The sequence below is a fragment of the Crocodylus porosus genome, unplaced genomic scaffold, assembly GCF_001723895.1.
Source record: "Crocodylus porosus isolate Cpor-Errol unplaced genomic scaffold, CroPor_comp1, whole genome shotgun sequence".
Classification (NCBI taxonomy): Eukaryota; Metazoa; Chordata; order Crocodylia; family Crocodylidae; genus Crocodylus; species Crocodylus porosus.
The window spans coordinates 8,362,352-8,380,344 of NW_017728886.1; the positions used below are offsets into that span (position 1 = coordinate 8,362,352).

Consider the following 17,993-nt stretch of genomic DNA (forward strand, 5'->3'; position numbering starts at 1 on the left):
CTTCAACAGCCTCCCAGCTCAAATGCGATCTCCGCCTGCACACCCAAACAGTGAGGCTGCCCCAAGTACAGGAAGGGCAGGATGGGATGTACTGTACTGCAGGCTTGGTCCAGCTTTGGACAAAATGATGCATAGAGATTTCAAGTCTCAGAACTTAACAAATACATTATTTCTAGTACAGTCCATTAATTGCTTAAATATTCTATTTTTTTCAATTAAAAAAAAACACTTTACAGCTGCTTCCACCGGCTGAGTCATACAAGGCCCCTGGGTTTGAATTACAGCCTCAGTCTTGCCCTCTGGGAGTCAGCTTTCTGTAATCCCAAGCTCTGTTTCCTTACATACAACTTGCCATCTAGTTATTTTTGGCCTGGTGTGAAGGAATCATACAGATTTAGAGGCTACAATATAAAAGTCAGATGATATACAATATCACACTTGAGCCTTTTCCCTAGAGAAGGAAAACATTATTATACATGTACAAGATTATACAGTCTCGGTAATATTGCAGAAGGAACCCAGAGCAATATTTGATCCAAGCAAAATGCTTCTACTATACACTGGATGAAAGTACTTTCAAATCCACTACATAGAAAAAAATATATACATGGAATATAATTACAGTCTCTTTCCCTAGTTCTGTTTTGTACATAAAAAACACTGCAAGGGTCATTTAAAAAAATAAAAAAGGCAAAGGCACCTGAGGAGTGATTCATATCTATACACACGCACACGCGCACACGCACACACATAGGAGAGAGGAGAAGAGCAGAGAAAGGCAGGAGGAGATCCCAGTGCCCAGCTGTGCATGTGTCAGGAGGGGACCTGGAAGGTGAAGTTCACCCCTGTACTGGACTCTGCACCACCGTATGGAGCTGGGTGTGACGCTGGCTTTGTGCTGCCCTGCTTTGTGGGAGCCGAGTTCTCCCCTATTGGGCATTGTCCTGTGTGATTTAGCTGCATCTGGGCTCAAAGCCTTCTCTGCATCTGTTAGCAGGGAGCATTAACTAGGAGGGCACAGTCACAAGGGTCTGTGTTGCCTATCCCTGCCTTTCTCCTACCCGAGTCACTGGAAGCTCTGTTTGCACAAGGCCTGTGAGGATGGAGCCCACCAGTGCCTGCTGCCTTTGGTCCTGTAGAGCACCCTGAGCTCCCAGCTCGTCCCGAGGACTCGCCCGTTGGCACAGCAGGATGCCAGGCTGCAGTGCTGAAGCATCAGCTGGGGTGGGGCACAGGGTGGCAGGGTGCTCTGCCAACACAAAGCCACTTGGGAAGAGTTCCTTATAGCCCTTTGGAAAGCACAGCTAAGGCAGCGCTCTCCTCCCCTTCTCCGAGTGCACGCAGGTTTGTCCTTGTAAGGCTTAGTCACGAGCTGAGCTAGTCCCCAGCTCAGGTGAACCTAGACGTAGGTGGTGCCCCCACACTGTCCTACATGGGCTACAAGCATCCTGGGCCACAATGCAGAGGGGACAGCTAGCTGGTGAGCAGCCGACACATCTCTCCCCAACATGTAGGCTGGCAGTGATACCGCCTCCTACCATGCTGTTAAGCCGGTGGAAAGGGAAGCCATGTGCCCAGTGAAAGGCCTGGCACAGCTCACTCCCCCCGGGGCAGCCAGAACCGTGACCTTAAGGCACAGCACGGTCCTTGCTGCCATAGGGCAGGTTGCAAAGTGCCCTTACAAACTCCGCTGGGTCCCTGTCCTGACTTTTCATTTGAGGGAGGAAGGGAGCACCGTAGAACGCATTTGCAAACAGCCTAGTGCACCATGGCATGCTTAAGCCCTGCCTGAGCCATCAGCATATATTTCATATTTCAGTGCCCGGAGTCAAGATTTCCCAAAAGCCCAACTGTGGCATGTAGGATCAAGTCCAGATGGCGTGGCTGGGAACAGGACTCTGTTCTCAATTCATTTAAGAGTGACTAAGGACTTAAAAACCTTAACTGTGCTGGTTTAAGGGAGAACTATCAGATTAATATTAAAAAAACACTGTTACAAGGTTATTGATGGTACATTCAACTAGTTCCTTAAGGCAAAGTTCTACCAAATGCCCTAGAGAATGAGATCTATTTCTTTTTCCCCTGAACCACCCCATAAAATTTAGTAGAAAATGACAGCTCTGAGCCAATGCACTTCAAAGTCAATTCTGGATTTTAAGTCATTTGTAGAGAGCACTAGTACATATCTATGAAGTTGTATTCTTTTTATCCCCTCCACTCCACATAGGGAAGTAATCTGTCCATACGACTTCTCCAGATTTGAAACTGCTTTCGTGTTCACGGATTTTACTTTTTTACTTTGTGCATTTCCCAGCAAAGAAAACAGTTTGGGCTCTTCCACTTTGGCACAAGGGTCTCTTCACTTCAAGGCACAAGACTGGGAGAGGGAGGAGGGAGAATTGCACAGGCAAAATTGATTTCAGTTCCTCTTTTTAATTACAAGCAAATATTTTAAATTTAGACTCTGTATTTTTTTAAACACTCGGTGCATTGGGCTGAGGCTACCTCAGCTGTGCTCATTTCGTCGCTGCTGCCTGCTTTCTTCATGAAGTAATATATGCCTAAGTACACAGTAAAAGTGTTAAGTCCTGCTTAGGTCCTAAACGGAATTTAAGGGGAATTTCTTTGGTGCACAGGCCCTTCACCAGTCCTGTGCCGGCAGCTGAATATCATCTCCACCAGGCATCTAAACACAGAAAGGGTCAAGATTTAACCCACGATTGCAGGCCATAAACAAGTTAAAGCATCTTTAAAAGCAACAACTGCTTAATTCTCCCTTGCGATCAATACCGGACAAGCAGGTTTTGTATGTGCAAATTTAGCCACGCATGTAGTGGAAACTGGTGGAAGAGCACATGTACACCATCGCGCATGCAAGAGGAAGCCACAGTATGGAGGAAAAGAAAAAAAAAAAAAGAAAAAAGTCAGGCCTGGTATGTGGCATTTACCCCAGAGATTGCAATAGCTGCTTCCACATCATTTCCTCTACTAAGTCCCTGCTCCTGCTTGATCTGGACAGACCCAGCTTTAAAACTACCCTGCCATGTATCATTCCAGTTCACATACTGAAGGGGAAGGAGGAATCAGGTCAGCATTTGAAGCCACAGTTTTAACTCTTTCCACCTCCTTAACAAAGCAACGGGCCAAAACAGCTTGCACTACAATGCAGTTGCCAGGATATCATGTGCTCTACTGTAGTATTGTTTTTGGCAAAGGGTATTAAAGAGATAAAACACTGCCTGTGTAACTAACAATGTATGACAGCATATGACCACAGTGAATAACTCACTGCCCTGGGTGCTGATCATCTTCATTTTATATCACTGATGTAAAATACAGGGGGAAGTGGTGAAGCTCCTGATTGAGACCAGCATCCATGAAAGAAGAATCAAGCCAACTGAGTGCACTAGGAGGCATAAATAGGTTGGAGAACACAGGACTCCTGGTGTCCGAGAAAGGCACACATCCCATTACAACAGCGTTCCCTAAGCAGTGTGCTGGGACAGGTATTAAATGGTTAATTTGGTATGCACTGTGGCATTTTGGGGGTGTGCATACAACTCTGCATCAGCCGTATTGGTGATCCTACCCCCAACTCCTCTCCAGACACACTGCCTCCCCTGCCAAGTGGAGCATTCAGTTATCCTTTAACTTTTCCTAGGGGCTTCGGGATGGGGATAGGCCCACACAACTGGTGGGTTCAGGGTCTTGGAAGCGTGGCAGGATCGCTCCCTATCCCAGGGACAGCAGCTCATGTCAGGGCAGCAGCTGGTCCTCAGGGAAGCTCTGCTTTCCTCGTGCTGTTTGCAGAGCGGGGCCCAGAGATGACAAATTCATGGCTCTGCCAGACTGGGAATCAAGGCCTATCCTGATTCCCAGGCACTGGAAGCCCCTAGGGCATCTCAGGATGAAGCGCTGCCCAGCAGGATGAGCCTGCAGCTGGTGTGTGCATCTCCACTGTTTCACTTGGAGGAGCTGAGCCTTTGTGCTCCTCCATGGTGGGGTGGAAAAAGACAACTCTTCTGCACTGTCATGAGACCCGGTCCTGCAAGATGCAGTGCCAGGTGCACGGTCCCTGGCACACTGGACCCTTTGTTAGCAGCACAACGGCACTGGCCACAGGTTGGCAAAGACAGGAAGATGAGAGGACAATTGCTCTCAAAGAAATGCCCCACCCCCGTCCCCTCCCCCTTTGTTTCAGGACCAGGCCCTGAAGAACTGGCTTGTACTGAGCGGCAGGTCCCATTGAGACCCACTTGTCTGCTGGACAACAAATGACCCAATGTCCTCTGGCAACCGTTGGCAGTCAGTCTCTCACGGGCAGCTTTCTGCATCCAGGCAAAAGCAACGCCTTGCATTTGAGCTGTTTTGCAGGCACGGGAATGCAGAGTCAACAGGACTGCTTGGGCAGCCACATCTTGACTGGACACCCTGGGGTGAATCAGGGTAACGCTGATTGACTATAGCCACGTAAGGCACAAAGCAGTGTGAATCTGGCCTCTCTGAAGAGCTGGAGATGCTGTTATGGTCACTGGCTTCCCACCGCCTCCCATTTTCAGCTCCCACAAGAGGACTTCTTTCCCTCTTCAAATGGATTGAGGCACGCGTGCCAATCGTTCCTCATCCTGGATTCATCTCGGTCTGCTTCACGCCCAAGTCCTGCAGCGACTATTACGGGGCACCCTTTTTTCTCTGCCAAGACAGTGACGGCTGCCCTCAAGGATGTGGCTGGTGGTGCTCCTTTCAGAGTGGCCCAGCGAGGGGTGGTAGATCCGGTCCACTTCATGCCTTGGAGATAGGCGACATGATGACTGCTTGGCATCCCGAGCTCCTCTGTGCCACCACACACCCACTGGCAACAGGGCTACTCAGTTTGTGGTTCACCCGACCACTGATGTGTTACGAGGGCAACCCCTAATTTTGAACTGCTTCTAGCCCAAGTCATGGTGACAGCTGTTCTCCACAGCCAGCTGGTGCATAAGTGCAGTTTAGAAACTGGTCCCCTTGCTGACCGTGAGGTGCGATTGATCATGCGACCTCAGACCGAGGGGGCCTGGAACAACACAGACGGGAGGCTGAGGGCTGAGTTTTCAGAGTGCATAAGCCCATGGGTCTGTTTTGTTTCCCTTCCCTTCCCCTCGTATCCTCCGCCCGCATTTCCCCTTCCCCTCGTGAGGGGCTAGAGGCTGCAGCTCACGAAGGGGTGCCTCAGCAGGTCCTCTGCTGTGGGCCGCCGCTTCTCCTCCACAAAGATCTGCTTGAGGAAGTTACGGCAGCAGTCCGAGACGCCGTCTGGGAGCTGCGGCTTGGTCGGCTGCGTGGCAATTTTGAAAATGGCTGCCATGGCTTCAAATTCTGCCCAGGGCGGCTTCTCTGTTAGCATCTCCACCACAGTGCAGCCCACGCTCCTGCAATGAAGAACAGGAAGAGCGAGAGGGTTAGAGAAGCAAAAGGGTTCATCCAGCCATCATGCTGCCTCATCCCCTTCCCCCAGGCATCCGACCTGAAATTGCTCATTAGAATCACAGAAAACGAGGGCTGGAAGGGACCTCCAAACCCTGCTCCAAGCAGGACCGTCCCCAACTAGAGCATCCCAGCCAAGGCTTTGTGTAGCTGGGTTTTGAAAACCCCCAAGGATGGAGCTTCCACCACCTCTCTGGGTAACCTGTCCCAGTGTTTTATTACCATCCTAGTGAGAAAGTTCTTCTAATATCTAACCTAAACTTCCCTTGCTGCAACTTGAGACCATTGCTCCTTGTTCCGTTACAAGTGAAACTCCCTGAACTCGAGGTTTTAAGAAGCCCCCACTGATCATTCTGGAAGTGGATATCCTGTGCGTGGGTCAGCAAGTCTTTCTGAAGCCCTAAGTTAAAGCAGGCCATGAGAACAAAGCATGCTCTGCAATTCAGCAGATTCACACACGCAAATGCACACCGTTGCCAATTTGTGCCGCACATTTTCTGCTTTCATTTATAACACAAAAGGTCACTAAGGCTCTCCAGCTGTGCAGGTATACTGCCAAGGCACCATCAGTGCTAACAGATTCAGCGTCACCTGCATGAGGCTTCAGGCTGCCAGAAACAATCCTGCAAGAGGCCTGATTTGTTTCTTGATTTGAACAAATTGGTAGCTCCAGAGCTGACAGATAACAGCATACGGCACAATAAATATTCGGAGGTGGTGAGGCAAAATGCAAAATAAATGCAATTTAACTTAAAAAGCTTCTGGAGCAATGTATTATTCATTTAATTCAGCAAACCCTTCCGTTTTTACAGATTTCCCACCTGAGGGCTGAAAAACTTGTTGTTGTCAGAAACGTTCAGGGTCCATTATCACAGCATCCCAGTGCCCTTCAGTTTTCATTGTACTGGTACGTATCCACACAACAGTGCTATGAGGCAGGGAAGTACTATTATTTCCACTTGTAGATGAAGAATGGAAACACAGAGACGCAGCTTTTTTAAAGGTATTTAAGCTCTGCTGCTCCCCACAGTAAGGCTCAAGTGACTTAGGTGGCTAGATCCTATTTTCAGAAGTGACTTGATAGGTGAAGTTTCACGGAAAGTCAATGCTGAGCAGAAAACTTCGGCCTGGTTTCAAAGTGCTTCTGTGCAGATAGGAACCTATTTCAAAAGCACCTAGGTAGGTTCAGAGGGAGTTGGGCGCTGACCCACATCTTCTGGGCTCTACAAACCTTAGAAAAATCTGACAACATCATAACCAGTGAATCAGGAACCTGAGTTAGCTTAGGCTACTAAATGTAATCCTACTGTACCTGCTCACATGTTTGAAACACAGAGGGTGGAGACATCCTCCCCGCCCCCACTCCCCTTCTCGCTGCTGTTTGTGACTTGATCCTAAGGCTGAGATGACGTGTGTTACATAAAGAGATATTTTTCTTTCAGGGACTGAAGGAAGGAACAGGATCACACTCACACCCTCCAAGGCAGAGAGGCTCTGGCCTTAAATGACTTGCCTGAGGTGACCCAGACCCTGTGGCAGAGCAGAAAGTTTAATCTGAGTGAGTCCTAAGCTAACCCCTTCACCACTAGCCTGGCTTGGAGCACAGAGATCCAACTTAGTGCAGCCCTCCTCCAGGCTTAAGTAGTGCAAGAGCATTTGTGCTGGTTTGCAGAGAGCTGAATTCCCAGCAGCTAGCAAGATCCAGGGCAGAAATGCAGGGGTGGGGAAATGTCCTGAAAGCTTCCCAGCACTTGGTGAGAAGTCTTGGCACCTGCATGGATTCTCTAGCCTCCTTAAGCCAGCTTGGCAACCCTGACTTGTAATCACCTTTAACAAGAGCTAGCTGTACCTCCCTCCTATCAACTGGAGCAAGTGACAGGAGCAAGTGACAGGCAGCCTGCCAAAGGCTCCTCTGGCCTTCTCCCCACCAGTGCGAAGCAGCTCCAGTAACTCATTCCCATTGCCCTGGCTTATTTGGAAAGACAAGGGAAGAGGTGTTGTCTGCACACAGCAATGCTGAAGCTTGTTGGCACCATCACTGCAGTCATTCCAGCTGGTTAGGCTCCGGGCCCGATCATGAAAACCTCAGAGGCTGATAAGACAGCAGGGGTGAGGGAGGGGAGCACCCATTTACCAGGGTCAAAGTGCAAATATCCAAAGCCAGAATTATAGAGTTGCCATAGGTCCCCTGGAGCTGAGGAAGGTCATGGATACTTAGAAGGGCTTCCTGTTAACAGTCAACCCCGAGAGAACTAAAATTAGTGTCCACCAGGGTCCTGCAAAGTCACTTGTATCAAAAAGCAAGTGCACATTGGAGCCACAAACAGATCTTGCTCAAGGCCAAGACCATCCAAAATGATTTCCCATTCTGCCTGAAACACCCTGATGGAGCTGAAGAAAAGGCAGGTTGGCACCTTAGACACTGTCTAGTTCAGAGGTATGAGGTTTTGTACACCACAACCTAATCAGTCAGATGCTAGAAGTCTCTAAGATGCTGCCCTGCACTACCTTCTGTCTGACTTCAGGCCAACACGGCAACTTACCTCTGCGCTCAAGGTGGCCTGAATTTCACAAGTGCTGAGAGCGCATTCTTGGAAAACCATCCTCCTTTTTCATGTCCCAAAGACTGGTGCATCCAAAATCATTAATCTCTCCAGTCCTAACATTCAGTTGTAACATTAGGCCAATAGACCATGTGGTCTTTAAATGCTAACTTGACCGGCTGTTCTTGGAAAATTAACCACTATGATTTTCTAAAATGGATGGCTACAATAGAAACCCACTTCAATGAACAGGCCCACTTCATTTCTTACCACACATCTGCTTTCCTCCCATAGCCTTCTCCACTGATCACCTCTGGGCTCATCCAGTAAGGAGTTCCTGTGACAGATTTGATTCCTGTTCCAGACATGCAGATGGTCTGAATGCGTTTGCTGGCCCCAAAGTCTCCGAGTTTAACATTCCCAGCAGAATTTCTCAAGATGTTGGCACCTACAGGTCAGGCACAAAAAAAAAAAACAATAGAGGGAGCTGCAGGCCAGAGCACACCAAGCAAAAGTAAGAAACACTCAGACCAATGACCGGTAGCTCCACAGAGGTAAAAAGGCAATATCTGGTTACGTTAATGCACTATGTAGGAGTCCTCTCTCTACCAGCTCCTTCTGAAAATCCCACACAATGAGCACTGCAATTAAGGCAACCTCACAGCACTAACCCATTTCATGGAGAAAGAAGTTTTGGAAAAGTTGAGGCCAACAACAGTTCCTCACTTACAATGCCACAGTTCTTGAGTGCCAAGTGCCTCAGGCCTGACTTTGAGAAGTGCACAGCTCACATGCTGGCAACAGGATCTCTGCAAATCAAGCCAAAAGCATATCCCCAGACGAACTGCAGCCAGAGGCCACCAGGAAAATTCAGGCCTACATAACATGTTTGAAAATGCCCAGCAAGCCTAAGGTAGAACCAGGGCAAAAACCCAGGAGTTGTAGCTCCCGGGACTGCGCCCTGACCACACAGCATACAAGTCCCCCCAACATATCAGAAGACCTTAAATAAGTGGGAGGTTTCCCATTATTAGCTCCTTACCTTTAATATCCCTATGTACAATCATATTGCTATGCAAGTAGGAAACTCCCTGCAGAATCTGCCGCGTGTATTTCCGGGTGACGTTCTCGGTCAAGGCACCATATGCTTTTAACTGGTCCTTTATTGAACCCTGTTGCAAAGAAAATCATTGGGGTTTGGTGAGCCTGGCCCATTGCACTGCGATGGCTTTTACATTTATGTGATCTCTATCTTTCTGGCTCTGTGAAACGTCGTGTGATGATGCCAGAGTGTCATGGACATACATAACCGATCCAGGGTTTGGTCCCACAGGACAATACTCCTCTGGGCAGAAGAGAAAAGTGTAAAGAGCTGGTTTGCGATAGAAGAACTGCCCAGAGCCTAGGCCATGGGTGGCCAATCTGTAGCATGAATAATACCACAAGTGGCACAGGCATCCTCTGCATGGCACACAGCGGATCAGGGAGGGAGCTGGGAACACAATGCAGATGGGACAGGGAGCAGAAAGAAGAGCAGCAGTTTGGGCTGGGTAACAGAATAGGGGTGGCACTTGGGGTGGGCATGGGACTTAACCTATAGCACACCTGCCAAATACGTTGGCCCCCACTGGCTTAGGTTAACACAGCTTAGGTCGTTACCCCCCTCTTGTGACCACCGTACATCATTAGCCCGGGCATCTGAAGAAAGGCACCTGAAGGGTACAAGCCCGAACTGCTCACGTCCGAGGACTACGTCTGTCAAATCAGAGGCAACAATGCCTCCAGCGTTCACAGCCCCATCTAGGAAATCAGCCCGACAATGCCACAGGTGACTCCGCAAGGGTTGGGGCAAGGAGCTCCGGATTTAAAAGCACTTGTTTTGAGTGCTTGAGGCAAGGACTTTTTAGCCCAAGTGCCAGAGGTTCCCCACTTACAGTCCCCTCCACCAACACTCCTCGTGCCTTACACCTCCTGAGCTTGCTCTGCTCCAGGTCTGATTCGTTCCTTCCCTCTTCCAAAGCCAGAGGTGCTCTTCTTGGGAAAAACCCACCCCCCTCCTTCTCACTGCAGCTGGCATTGCCCAGGGTTTTCCATCATTATTCCCTTGTTAGGTATCTGTCCCCCAAACTTTTTTGGCCTTCTGGTGACCCCAGTCTTCCCTCTGTGGGATGGGGCACAGGTATTAGCACCATACCCAGGTGAGTCCACTTAAGAGCCTCCTCTGCTCCTGGAGTCAAACTGGCCAGTCCCTTTCACTAGCAGGACATTTAGGTGGGAAGGGAAAGAACAGGAGATGCAGTATTTATATAGATTAATGATAAACTCGCTGAGCTACTGCGAGGCCAGTTTGGTGCAGAAGGCTCCTTAGTAGATTGGCCTCATCACAGCTCTTCCCAGTCGTGGGTCGACAAAGCACTTCAGTGCTGCTGCCCTATAGCTGGGGATCCAGGTCTCATCCACCAACCGCAAGGGGAGAGGGAGGCAGGGGAAGCAGAGCCCTGCATGATGGTGTGAAGCAAGCTACTGTTGCAGAATGAAAGTCAATCTTTATTTAGTCAGAGCCCTGGTTTATCACTAGAAAAACAAACAGGCCACTCTGTGCAGCTCTGGAAAAGCCACAGCATCAGTGCTGGCTTCCTGACTGGGAACAGACATCAGTGTGTGATAGAGCGAGCAGCAAGGGGGTCGATAACGCTGCCAGGGCTTATTCTTCTGGTTCTGCGTCAGAGCCTGTAACTAGAGCTGCCAGAAAGGCGACCGTGGTTAGAGAGCATTGAACTGAGGGGCTTGCAGATGTGCAGTTTGTGGAAATCTGTTTTTCACATGGGGATCTTCTGAGTGGGAATTTTTAGTCGTAACAGCGACTTGTGACCAGGTCTGTTGGTTCCTTCTGACTCTGCAGTCTATGAATAGGTGAGTGCTTGCAGCCTCAGAGTCTACAGGGCAAACACAGGGGTGGTGGGTAAGAAACGGATGGATCAGAGTAAAAGGGATGCGTCGCCAGGTAATGTAAATGGATAACTGGTTCGTACAAGGTGCGGTCCTGGCCAGTGAACTCTAAGGGCCTTGCTACATGCTGTACTTTGAGCTGCCCAGATGCCGATCAGCTTAGAGCTAGCTTGGAGTTCGGAGCAGTCGCACCTTCAGACTAGAAACCTTCTCCGACCGTCTCCCACCTGCACAGCTGTGACTTGCCACTAGCGGCCCGGTGAGCAGGGAGGTCTCCTCCAGCCCTACATCTCCATGATTTCTATGTATGGAAGAGGGAGATGGCAGGGTCTTTCACGGTTAAGGCTGGGGAGGTCACTATCCCACATGCTCATGGCCTGCTGTTACACATGTCCTGGTGCATCCATCAGCCTGTTCCCAGTGCCCGGACAAATTCAGCTTGAGGGGGGCTCAGCTGCAACCCTGCCTTCCCTCCCCTATATCCTCCCCCTCAGCTCTGACCCCCACATCCACACTGCCCCCACTTCCCTCGGTGCCCCTGGGCCCAGTGGGGGCAGATCAGCAGCACGCAGGGGAGCAGACGGACACCCCGGGAGGCCCAGGCAGCAGCCCCAGGCAGTGGCAGAGCCCTGCACCCACAACCTGGATGCCCCCACAGCTGCCTGGCTCTGGAGCAGCAGCTTCCCTGGCAGCAGGCTGCCCCCCACCCCACAGCCGCTGCTGCCAGCTCTCACTGCACTGCACATGTATCGAGTACATGAAGCCAGGCGCTGCTGGAGCCATGGGGCTGGAGATCAGGACTTGTCAGAGCCCCGTCGGGTCTGGGGGCTCCCGTGTTGTCCTCCACTTCCCAGGGCTTGGCAGGGAGGGAGAAGCATGGGGTCCAGCAGCGGCCACCTGCTCAGAGGCTCAGTGCTGGTGGGGAAAGGTGCCTGAGCCACCGCTCCTGGATGGGAGGGTGCTGGAAGTTGGAGGAAATAGAAAAGCTGCAGCTCCACTTAGCAGCCGGGGGCATGACAGTCCACAGGACACAAGGGAAGGGGAGAGGCCACTGCATCCTGGGATACCGGAGGACTTCAATTTGAGTGGCACGTCTGTGGGGAGTGGCTGCACCTTAATCGAACAGGAGCTGGGTTGTGTGGATCAGAGATAATCATGCCCTGCAGTGGCATAATTTGAACGGCATAAAGCATGTTTTAAGCCACTTAAAGGCATTAACGTGCGGACAAGCTAGGGGTTAAGAGCTCCAGAAGCTGCCCAAAATTAACGTGTAACAAGGCTAAGGCGATGCCACTTACATTCTGAAGAATTGAGAAAAAGAGCTGGAGTTATATCTCCTTAGTTTCCTCCACATTAAAGCATGTTAATCCTACGCTGTCCCTGGAGATGTGTCATCATACACAAACAGAGTCACAACCAGGGGATACCCAATAAAGCAACACTGTCGTGAGATGAGGTAGTTTCAGAGAACAGAGCTGTCCAGGTAATCAGCAATGCGTTTCCATGCATGCATCAAATATATATAAGTTAGCAATGCAGCTGAGAGCTGAGATTTTGACAGTGAATCTTTCCTAGAACAAATTGGATGCTTATCTTGCTGGGATCCTATGACCCCAGCTGACTTCCTGCCCTTTGGGTGGGGGGTCTGGACTCAATGATCTTCCGAGGTCCCTTCCAGCCCTAACGTCTATGAAATCTGTGAAATACTCAGTAATCATAATGACAGACGGGCCTGAATGCCCCAAATTTGAAGCCCGTTCTGAATCCAATCACACACTAACCAGGTGCTCAGACAGGGGGTCTGAAAGATCCAAATCAGGATGCGGCTGCTCCAAAGTGCAAAGAAATTTGGAATTATGACTTGATGGCGAACCAGAGGGGTCAGGCTGTGAAGTCTGACTTTAACCCAACAGTCCCGGGGCAACTGGATCCTCAATTCATTTTGGCCCTTTACAGATATATGGGTCAAGCTGTGGGACTTGGCTCTGACTCCAAACCTCTCTAGTTCAGGATGATCTATGTCTACTCTTAGCCATGTGGGCTGGCCATGGCCGTACTTACCCCTGGCATGTATTCCACGAAGATGGACAATTTCCTTTCTTCTGTGTCACGCAAACAACCGTAATACTGGACTATTCTCTCATGGCGGAGGGTCTTTAACAGCTGGATCTCACACTCCAAGGCATTCACCTCCTGTAGTGGAACAAACACGCTGTGCAGTGAAAAGAACAGCCTAGAATAAGCCTCATTCCTCCCAGCGGCTCTCTAGCTTATCTTCCAGGACTTGTGAAGCACTGACTGTATCCTCAGAGCCACATGGTCATACAGAGAAGATAAACTTGTCATGCCAAGCTCAATCACAGCACACTGCTTCACCTGGGCTGCGTCCTGAACCGAGAGCAGCGCAGCCACCTCTGAGCAATGTATATTGGTCCACCCTCCACAGCCACACCACTGCTGTCCCAGGTTTGAGGCATGGGGAACAGCACAGAATAGCTGAGCATGCCAGCGTCCAACACAAGAAATCTGTGGTACAAAGCCCAGATGTGAAAATGAGTACCGCCCATAGGAGATGATGGCCTGCAAGACAGAGACGGATGCCACAGCAGGAAGTTGTGTTGAAATGTTTCCAGAGAAAACATAGGAAGAGAGAGGGAGTTAGAGGGATTTACTAGGTTTCTTCTGCACAAGTCTGGGCTATCAGGAGAGAGAAATGAGGGGAACACCAGTTGCACGGGCTGCCTAGAGGCAGGAATGGGAAGGAGATGGATGGATGGATGGATGGAGCATGGCAGCTGGAAAAAGGGAAGAGCGGAAAGGGCAGGACAGAATGGGAGACAGCAGAACTGAGGCATAGGCTGGGCCAGTAACATTTAGGGGCTTGGAAGGGATGAAGTATCACTGGCTGCTGCTGACAGCTAATACTGTCCCCCACGATGCCACAAAACGTGGCTGTGATCCCCCCGGAAACCCTCCCTGATGCACTCGAGAAGGCTCAATCCAGCTTCATTCACCCACCTTGCTTGTCTCTTGACTGTCTGGATCGAATGGCACCTGCTTCACTGACAGCTCCCTGCCTGTGTCAGCATCGTAGCAGAGGTAAACCTCCCCAAAGGCACCTCTGCCAAGGAGCTTCCCCAGTCTCCAGTTCACGGGAGCCTGCAGGGCTACAGAAAGGGCAGGGAGAACTGAATAAGGATGTAGCAGAGAGATGACCACCTACAGGCTCATCTGACCCTGCCAAAAGTAGCTCCTCTGTGTGCTGTGTAATGAGTGAGGCACTTCCAGAAAGAGTGACCCTGGAGCCCTGCTCTTCCCAGGTGTCAGTGGAGTTATCAAACTCTCTCACATACAACACACACTTTTTCCCCCAAAAAGCAGCTGCTGGAAACTGGAATGTGCATTATATGCAAGGAAGTACAACAACAACAGTTTGTGGCACTTACCAGGCCAAAGCCAAAGCAAAGCCTGCACATGATCCACAGGGAACAGAACAGAGCAAGCTCCACTCCCTACCTGTTACTCAGTTACTTACTACAAGGAAAGATCTTTGCTTTGTTTTGCCTTTTAAAAAATAAGATCTGCAGTAAGATATAAAAATAAGATATCTTATTCCAGGATGTACTGTATGTGAGGAAATACAGTGTTCCCAATCTGCCCAGAATCAGGCCCAATAAGACGACATGTATACAGGGTCTCTCCCCTGCGGCACAGCTCAGAGTGGTCTGCGATGAAGAGTGGTGTCTCCCCATTCAGACTCATGAAAGGCAGCCACTGCTGGAGTGGAAACCAAGAGCTGGTAAACAGCACCCAGTACTACACGCAGCTGATGGGAGGAGGGAGTGGGGAATAATTTGTCCCTTTGGGACTGCTGAGGGCACATAGCTTTCCAAGATGGAATTAGATCTACATCTACAGCATGACCATGAGACATCAGGGCCTTAGCTCAGTGCCTCAGAAGTGCCATGCTGCTGGGCTGTTTATTATCAGTTCAAATCTGAGGGGGAAGCGGATTGAAATACTCTTCCCCCACCTTTCCCCCTGCATCTGGACTCTCCTCAGAGGTTTCCCCATCTGCTGACCCTACCCAATACAATGTCACAGCCAGGCCATGGCTTTGACCACCAGCTGCTGAAGTTCACTCACAGTTCCTGGACTTCGTGGGGGACGTGCTGAAGACCTGCAAACCCTTTTCACAGTTGTTCCAGCGCTTGGTCCTGTGCTCTTCATACTGTAAGGTGCTCAGCTTGCTGTCCCCATTAAAGCTCTTTGTCCTGCTGGAGGGGACAAGCTGGAACAGGCTCTCCTGGGGGACGTAGCTCCTTGGGAAAGTCCTTCGGCCTACGTGAGGAAAACAGGAGAGCTGAGGATGGGACACATGACTGGTGGTGTCCAGCTCTTATCCCTTGTCCCCTGGTCTGACCTGAGTCTATGTTCAAAGTATCTCCAGTTTAAACTGGTTGTAGAAAAGGCTAGTTCAGCCCATGCCAAACCCTGCACAGATGTGTGTAGTCTTACTGGAACCTCAGCTGAAGGCAGTGAAGAATCAGTTTAGGACCAGCCAATGTAAACCAGGATTAAACAGATTCAGAGCATCTCCACAGGGCTTGCACCAGTCAGCTGAACTGGTTTACAAAATGTAATACAGCGTAGGAGACGTGCAAAGATTTAGGCTGCGAAATCTTTGCAGCAGGATCCGTCTTTTCATGATCGGAGGACCCCGACTGCTAACTGCAGTCTCTATCACCATAATAGAAACATCACCACCACCACCCAAAGGCAATAATGTTTGCTTCAAGAAGAAAAGACAAGCTGCCTAGCTAGCTCACTAAGTTGGAGAAGAGTCATAGTAATACACCATTCATACTTTTTTCCATCAGTGTATTTGAAAGCACTTTCCCAAGACAGCTGGCATTATTAAGGCCCATTTTACAGACAAGGAAACCAAGGTGCCTATACAGGAGCAACAAGGCTTCTCCAGTGCACTGGAATTCCAGTGCATCGGACCAGACTTGATTAATCGAGTCTGCTGAAGCAACTACCACACTTCAGCATCCTCCTGCATCACGTGCATCAGCACCCCCAAGCTTAAAAATAGTGGCAGGGGGTCACTATTCAAATGCCCCCGCCACCATTTTTAAGCGCAGGGACAATGATACACAAGATGTGGCAGCGCTTTAATTAAAGTGGGTCTTGGAGTCACTCTAAAGTGCTCCCTCCCCGCTCCTGGAGCATGTATAAAAGTGCCTAAAATGCATGGGCAGTTAAGTGACTTGCCCAAGGTCCCCATGCTGGCAGGCAGCACAGCTGGAAATAGCTCTAGGTCTCTAAATCCAAAACCACTGCTGAACCTGCCAGACCATACATTTCTTGCTGTCCTCAGGGTGACCCTTGCGTAGCTCCAAGAGGTGAATTTCATGACAGCATAACCTTCATCCCAGCTAGAGAATCGAAACACAAGACAGCGCAAAAAGATCAGCGTCACTGATTGTACCATCTTGGTGGCATGAAATGATGGGGAGCTGATGGGAAGCACTGAGGCAGATCGAGTCCTTCACAAGCAGCAGATTCCAGCCAGCCCTCCCGATGTTCCTTCAGCCTTCACTCAAAATTAATCCCATGGAAAACAAAATGGAGAAAACCCTGGGCCTTGCCCTCCACCCCAAAATCAGGCAACCGCTGACCCGGTGACTCAGCAAGTGGTAATTCAAGCCACAAGCTCTGGGAACGCTCCTCGGGCTGCTTGTTCCACACAGAACTTAATTGCAGAATTAATTGTTTTCTTCCTAATGAAACAGCCTGATGAGCTGCCTGGGTGAGTCTAAGCCCAATGCAAGCTACAAGGAAGCTGAAGGAAGAGGGAAAACTGTAGCTCAGCAGAGCATTTGCCACTACTAAAAGTCCTGGCATTGCAGGGGTGGAAATACAAAAATGCCTGGCTGATGACTGAAGCAGAGACGTGGCAAGCCTGGCCGCCGTGGAATGATGTGTGGTCAGTGATGGAGGTGGCTGGGGTAAATCCTCATGGGTAGAGGATTCCTGGTAGCATCTCAATCCGTTTATTAACTATCTAGGTTCACTTTGAGCTCCCTTCCTTCTACTCTCAGTCTCCAACACCAAAACCTCTTTCCTTTTCCTTTTGTATTTATTTATTTATTTTTTACACATTTCACCTCTTGCATGTCTCCTATTTCTACCCCGGGCCTATTATTCCTGCTTTCAATAGGTCTGTGCTATTCTGACAGGAAAGAAGAAAACCTAAACTTAGCTGAACTTTGACAACTTGATGCTGCCGGTCTGTAAGATCTGCCACAGGAATCATTGACCTCTAGATCAGCCATTCATCACTATAACAATTCTAAATTAAAGTCCGGCTGCAAAGGGTTGACATTATGGCCGGTCTGTGTGTCTTTGTTTTGTTAAACTTAAGGAAGGGGTTAAATCAGGGCAAGAAGGACTTTTTTATAAAAATATTTCTTAAATGGGATTTCGAAAGGCGCTGGTGAGGATGATGAGGATCAGCTGGACTGTGGTAGCACCAATGATCTCAGCCCAGCATGCTAGGGACTGCCTGCCACACGTTAAACGCTGTGCCTTGGGAAAAGGGGAAGGCAACAGGATAATCTCTGAACCACAGTACTCCTCAGCTGAATCTGGGAAAGCAGAAAATCCTGAATTCACACGACATGCCAGCCCGCAAAGTTCCTGCTGCTCTGTGAGAAAACCCCTGTGCAGGGAACGGACATACACCCCATCAAAAATAGCTAAATGAGGGACAGGAGAAGGTCACCAGTAGATAAGTGGGAGACATAGCAACAGGGCAAGGGGTAGAAACAGCCGCTGAGAGAGTGAAAAAGCTGAACAAGATGGAAGGCATGAGCCTATTAGATGCTCGGCATTTTGCAAGATCAGGCCCACGCTGCACCTTCATGTCTCTCTGCGGTGGCCCTGGCTGGGACCTGTCCATGACTAACTTCTCTCTAAAAGAGGGTCTCACAGCACTGGACAGAAATATACTGGCAAAATCCGTATTTGCAG

At 49.6% G+C, this 17,993-nt stretch overlaps 1 protein-coding gene across 3 annotated transcripts in view; it reads right to left on the reverse strand.

Moving 5' to 3' along the window:
- Window positions 1-3,794: 3,794 nt before the first annotated feature.
- Window positions 3,795-17,993, reverse strand: part of LOC109306583 (mitogen-activated protein kinase kinase kinase 3-like) — a 94,145-nt gene continuing 79,946 nt past the window's right edge. For all 3 annotated transcript variants that reach the window (XM_019530080.1, XM_019530064.1, XM_019530073.1), the window contains exons 12-17: window positions 15,102-15,296; window positions 13,974-14,122; window positions 13,017-13,148; window positions 9,049-9,178; window positions 8,277-8,454; window positions 3,795-5,408 (exon numbers count right to left, since the gene is read on the reverse strand). In XM_019530080.1, the coding sequence (XP_019385625.1) occupies window positions 5,180-5,408; window positions 8,277-8,454; window positions 9,049-9,178; window positions 13,017-13,148; window positions 13,974-14,122; window positions 15,102-15,296 (1,013 nt within the window). In that variant the 3' untranslated portion in view covers window positions 3,795-5,179. The remainder of the gene's footprint in view (window positions 5,409-8,276; window positions 8,455-9,048; window positions 9,179-13,016; window positions 13,149-13,973; window positions 14,123-15,101; window positions 15,297-17,993) is intronic.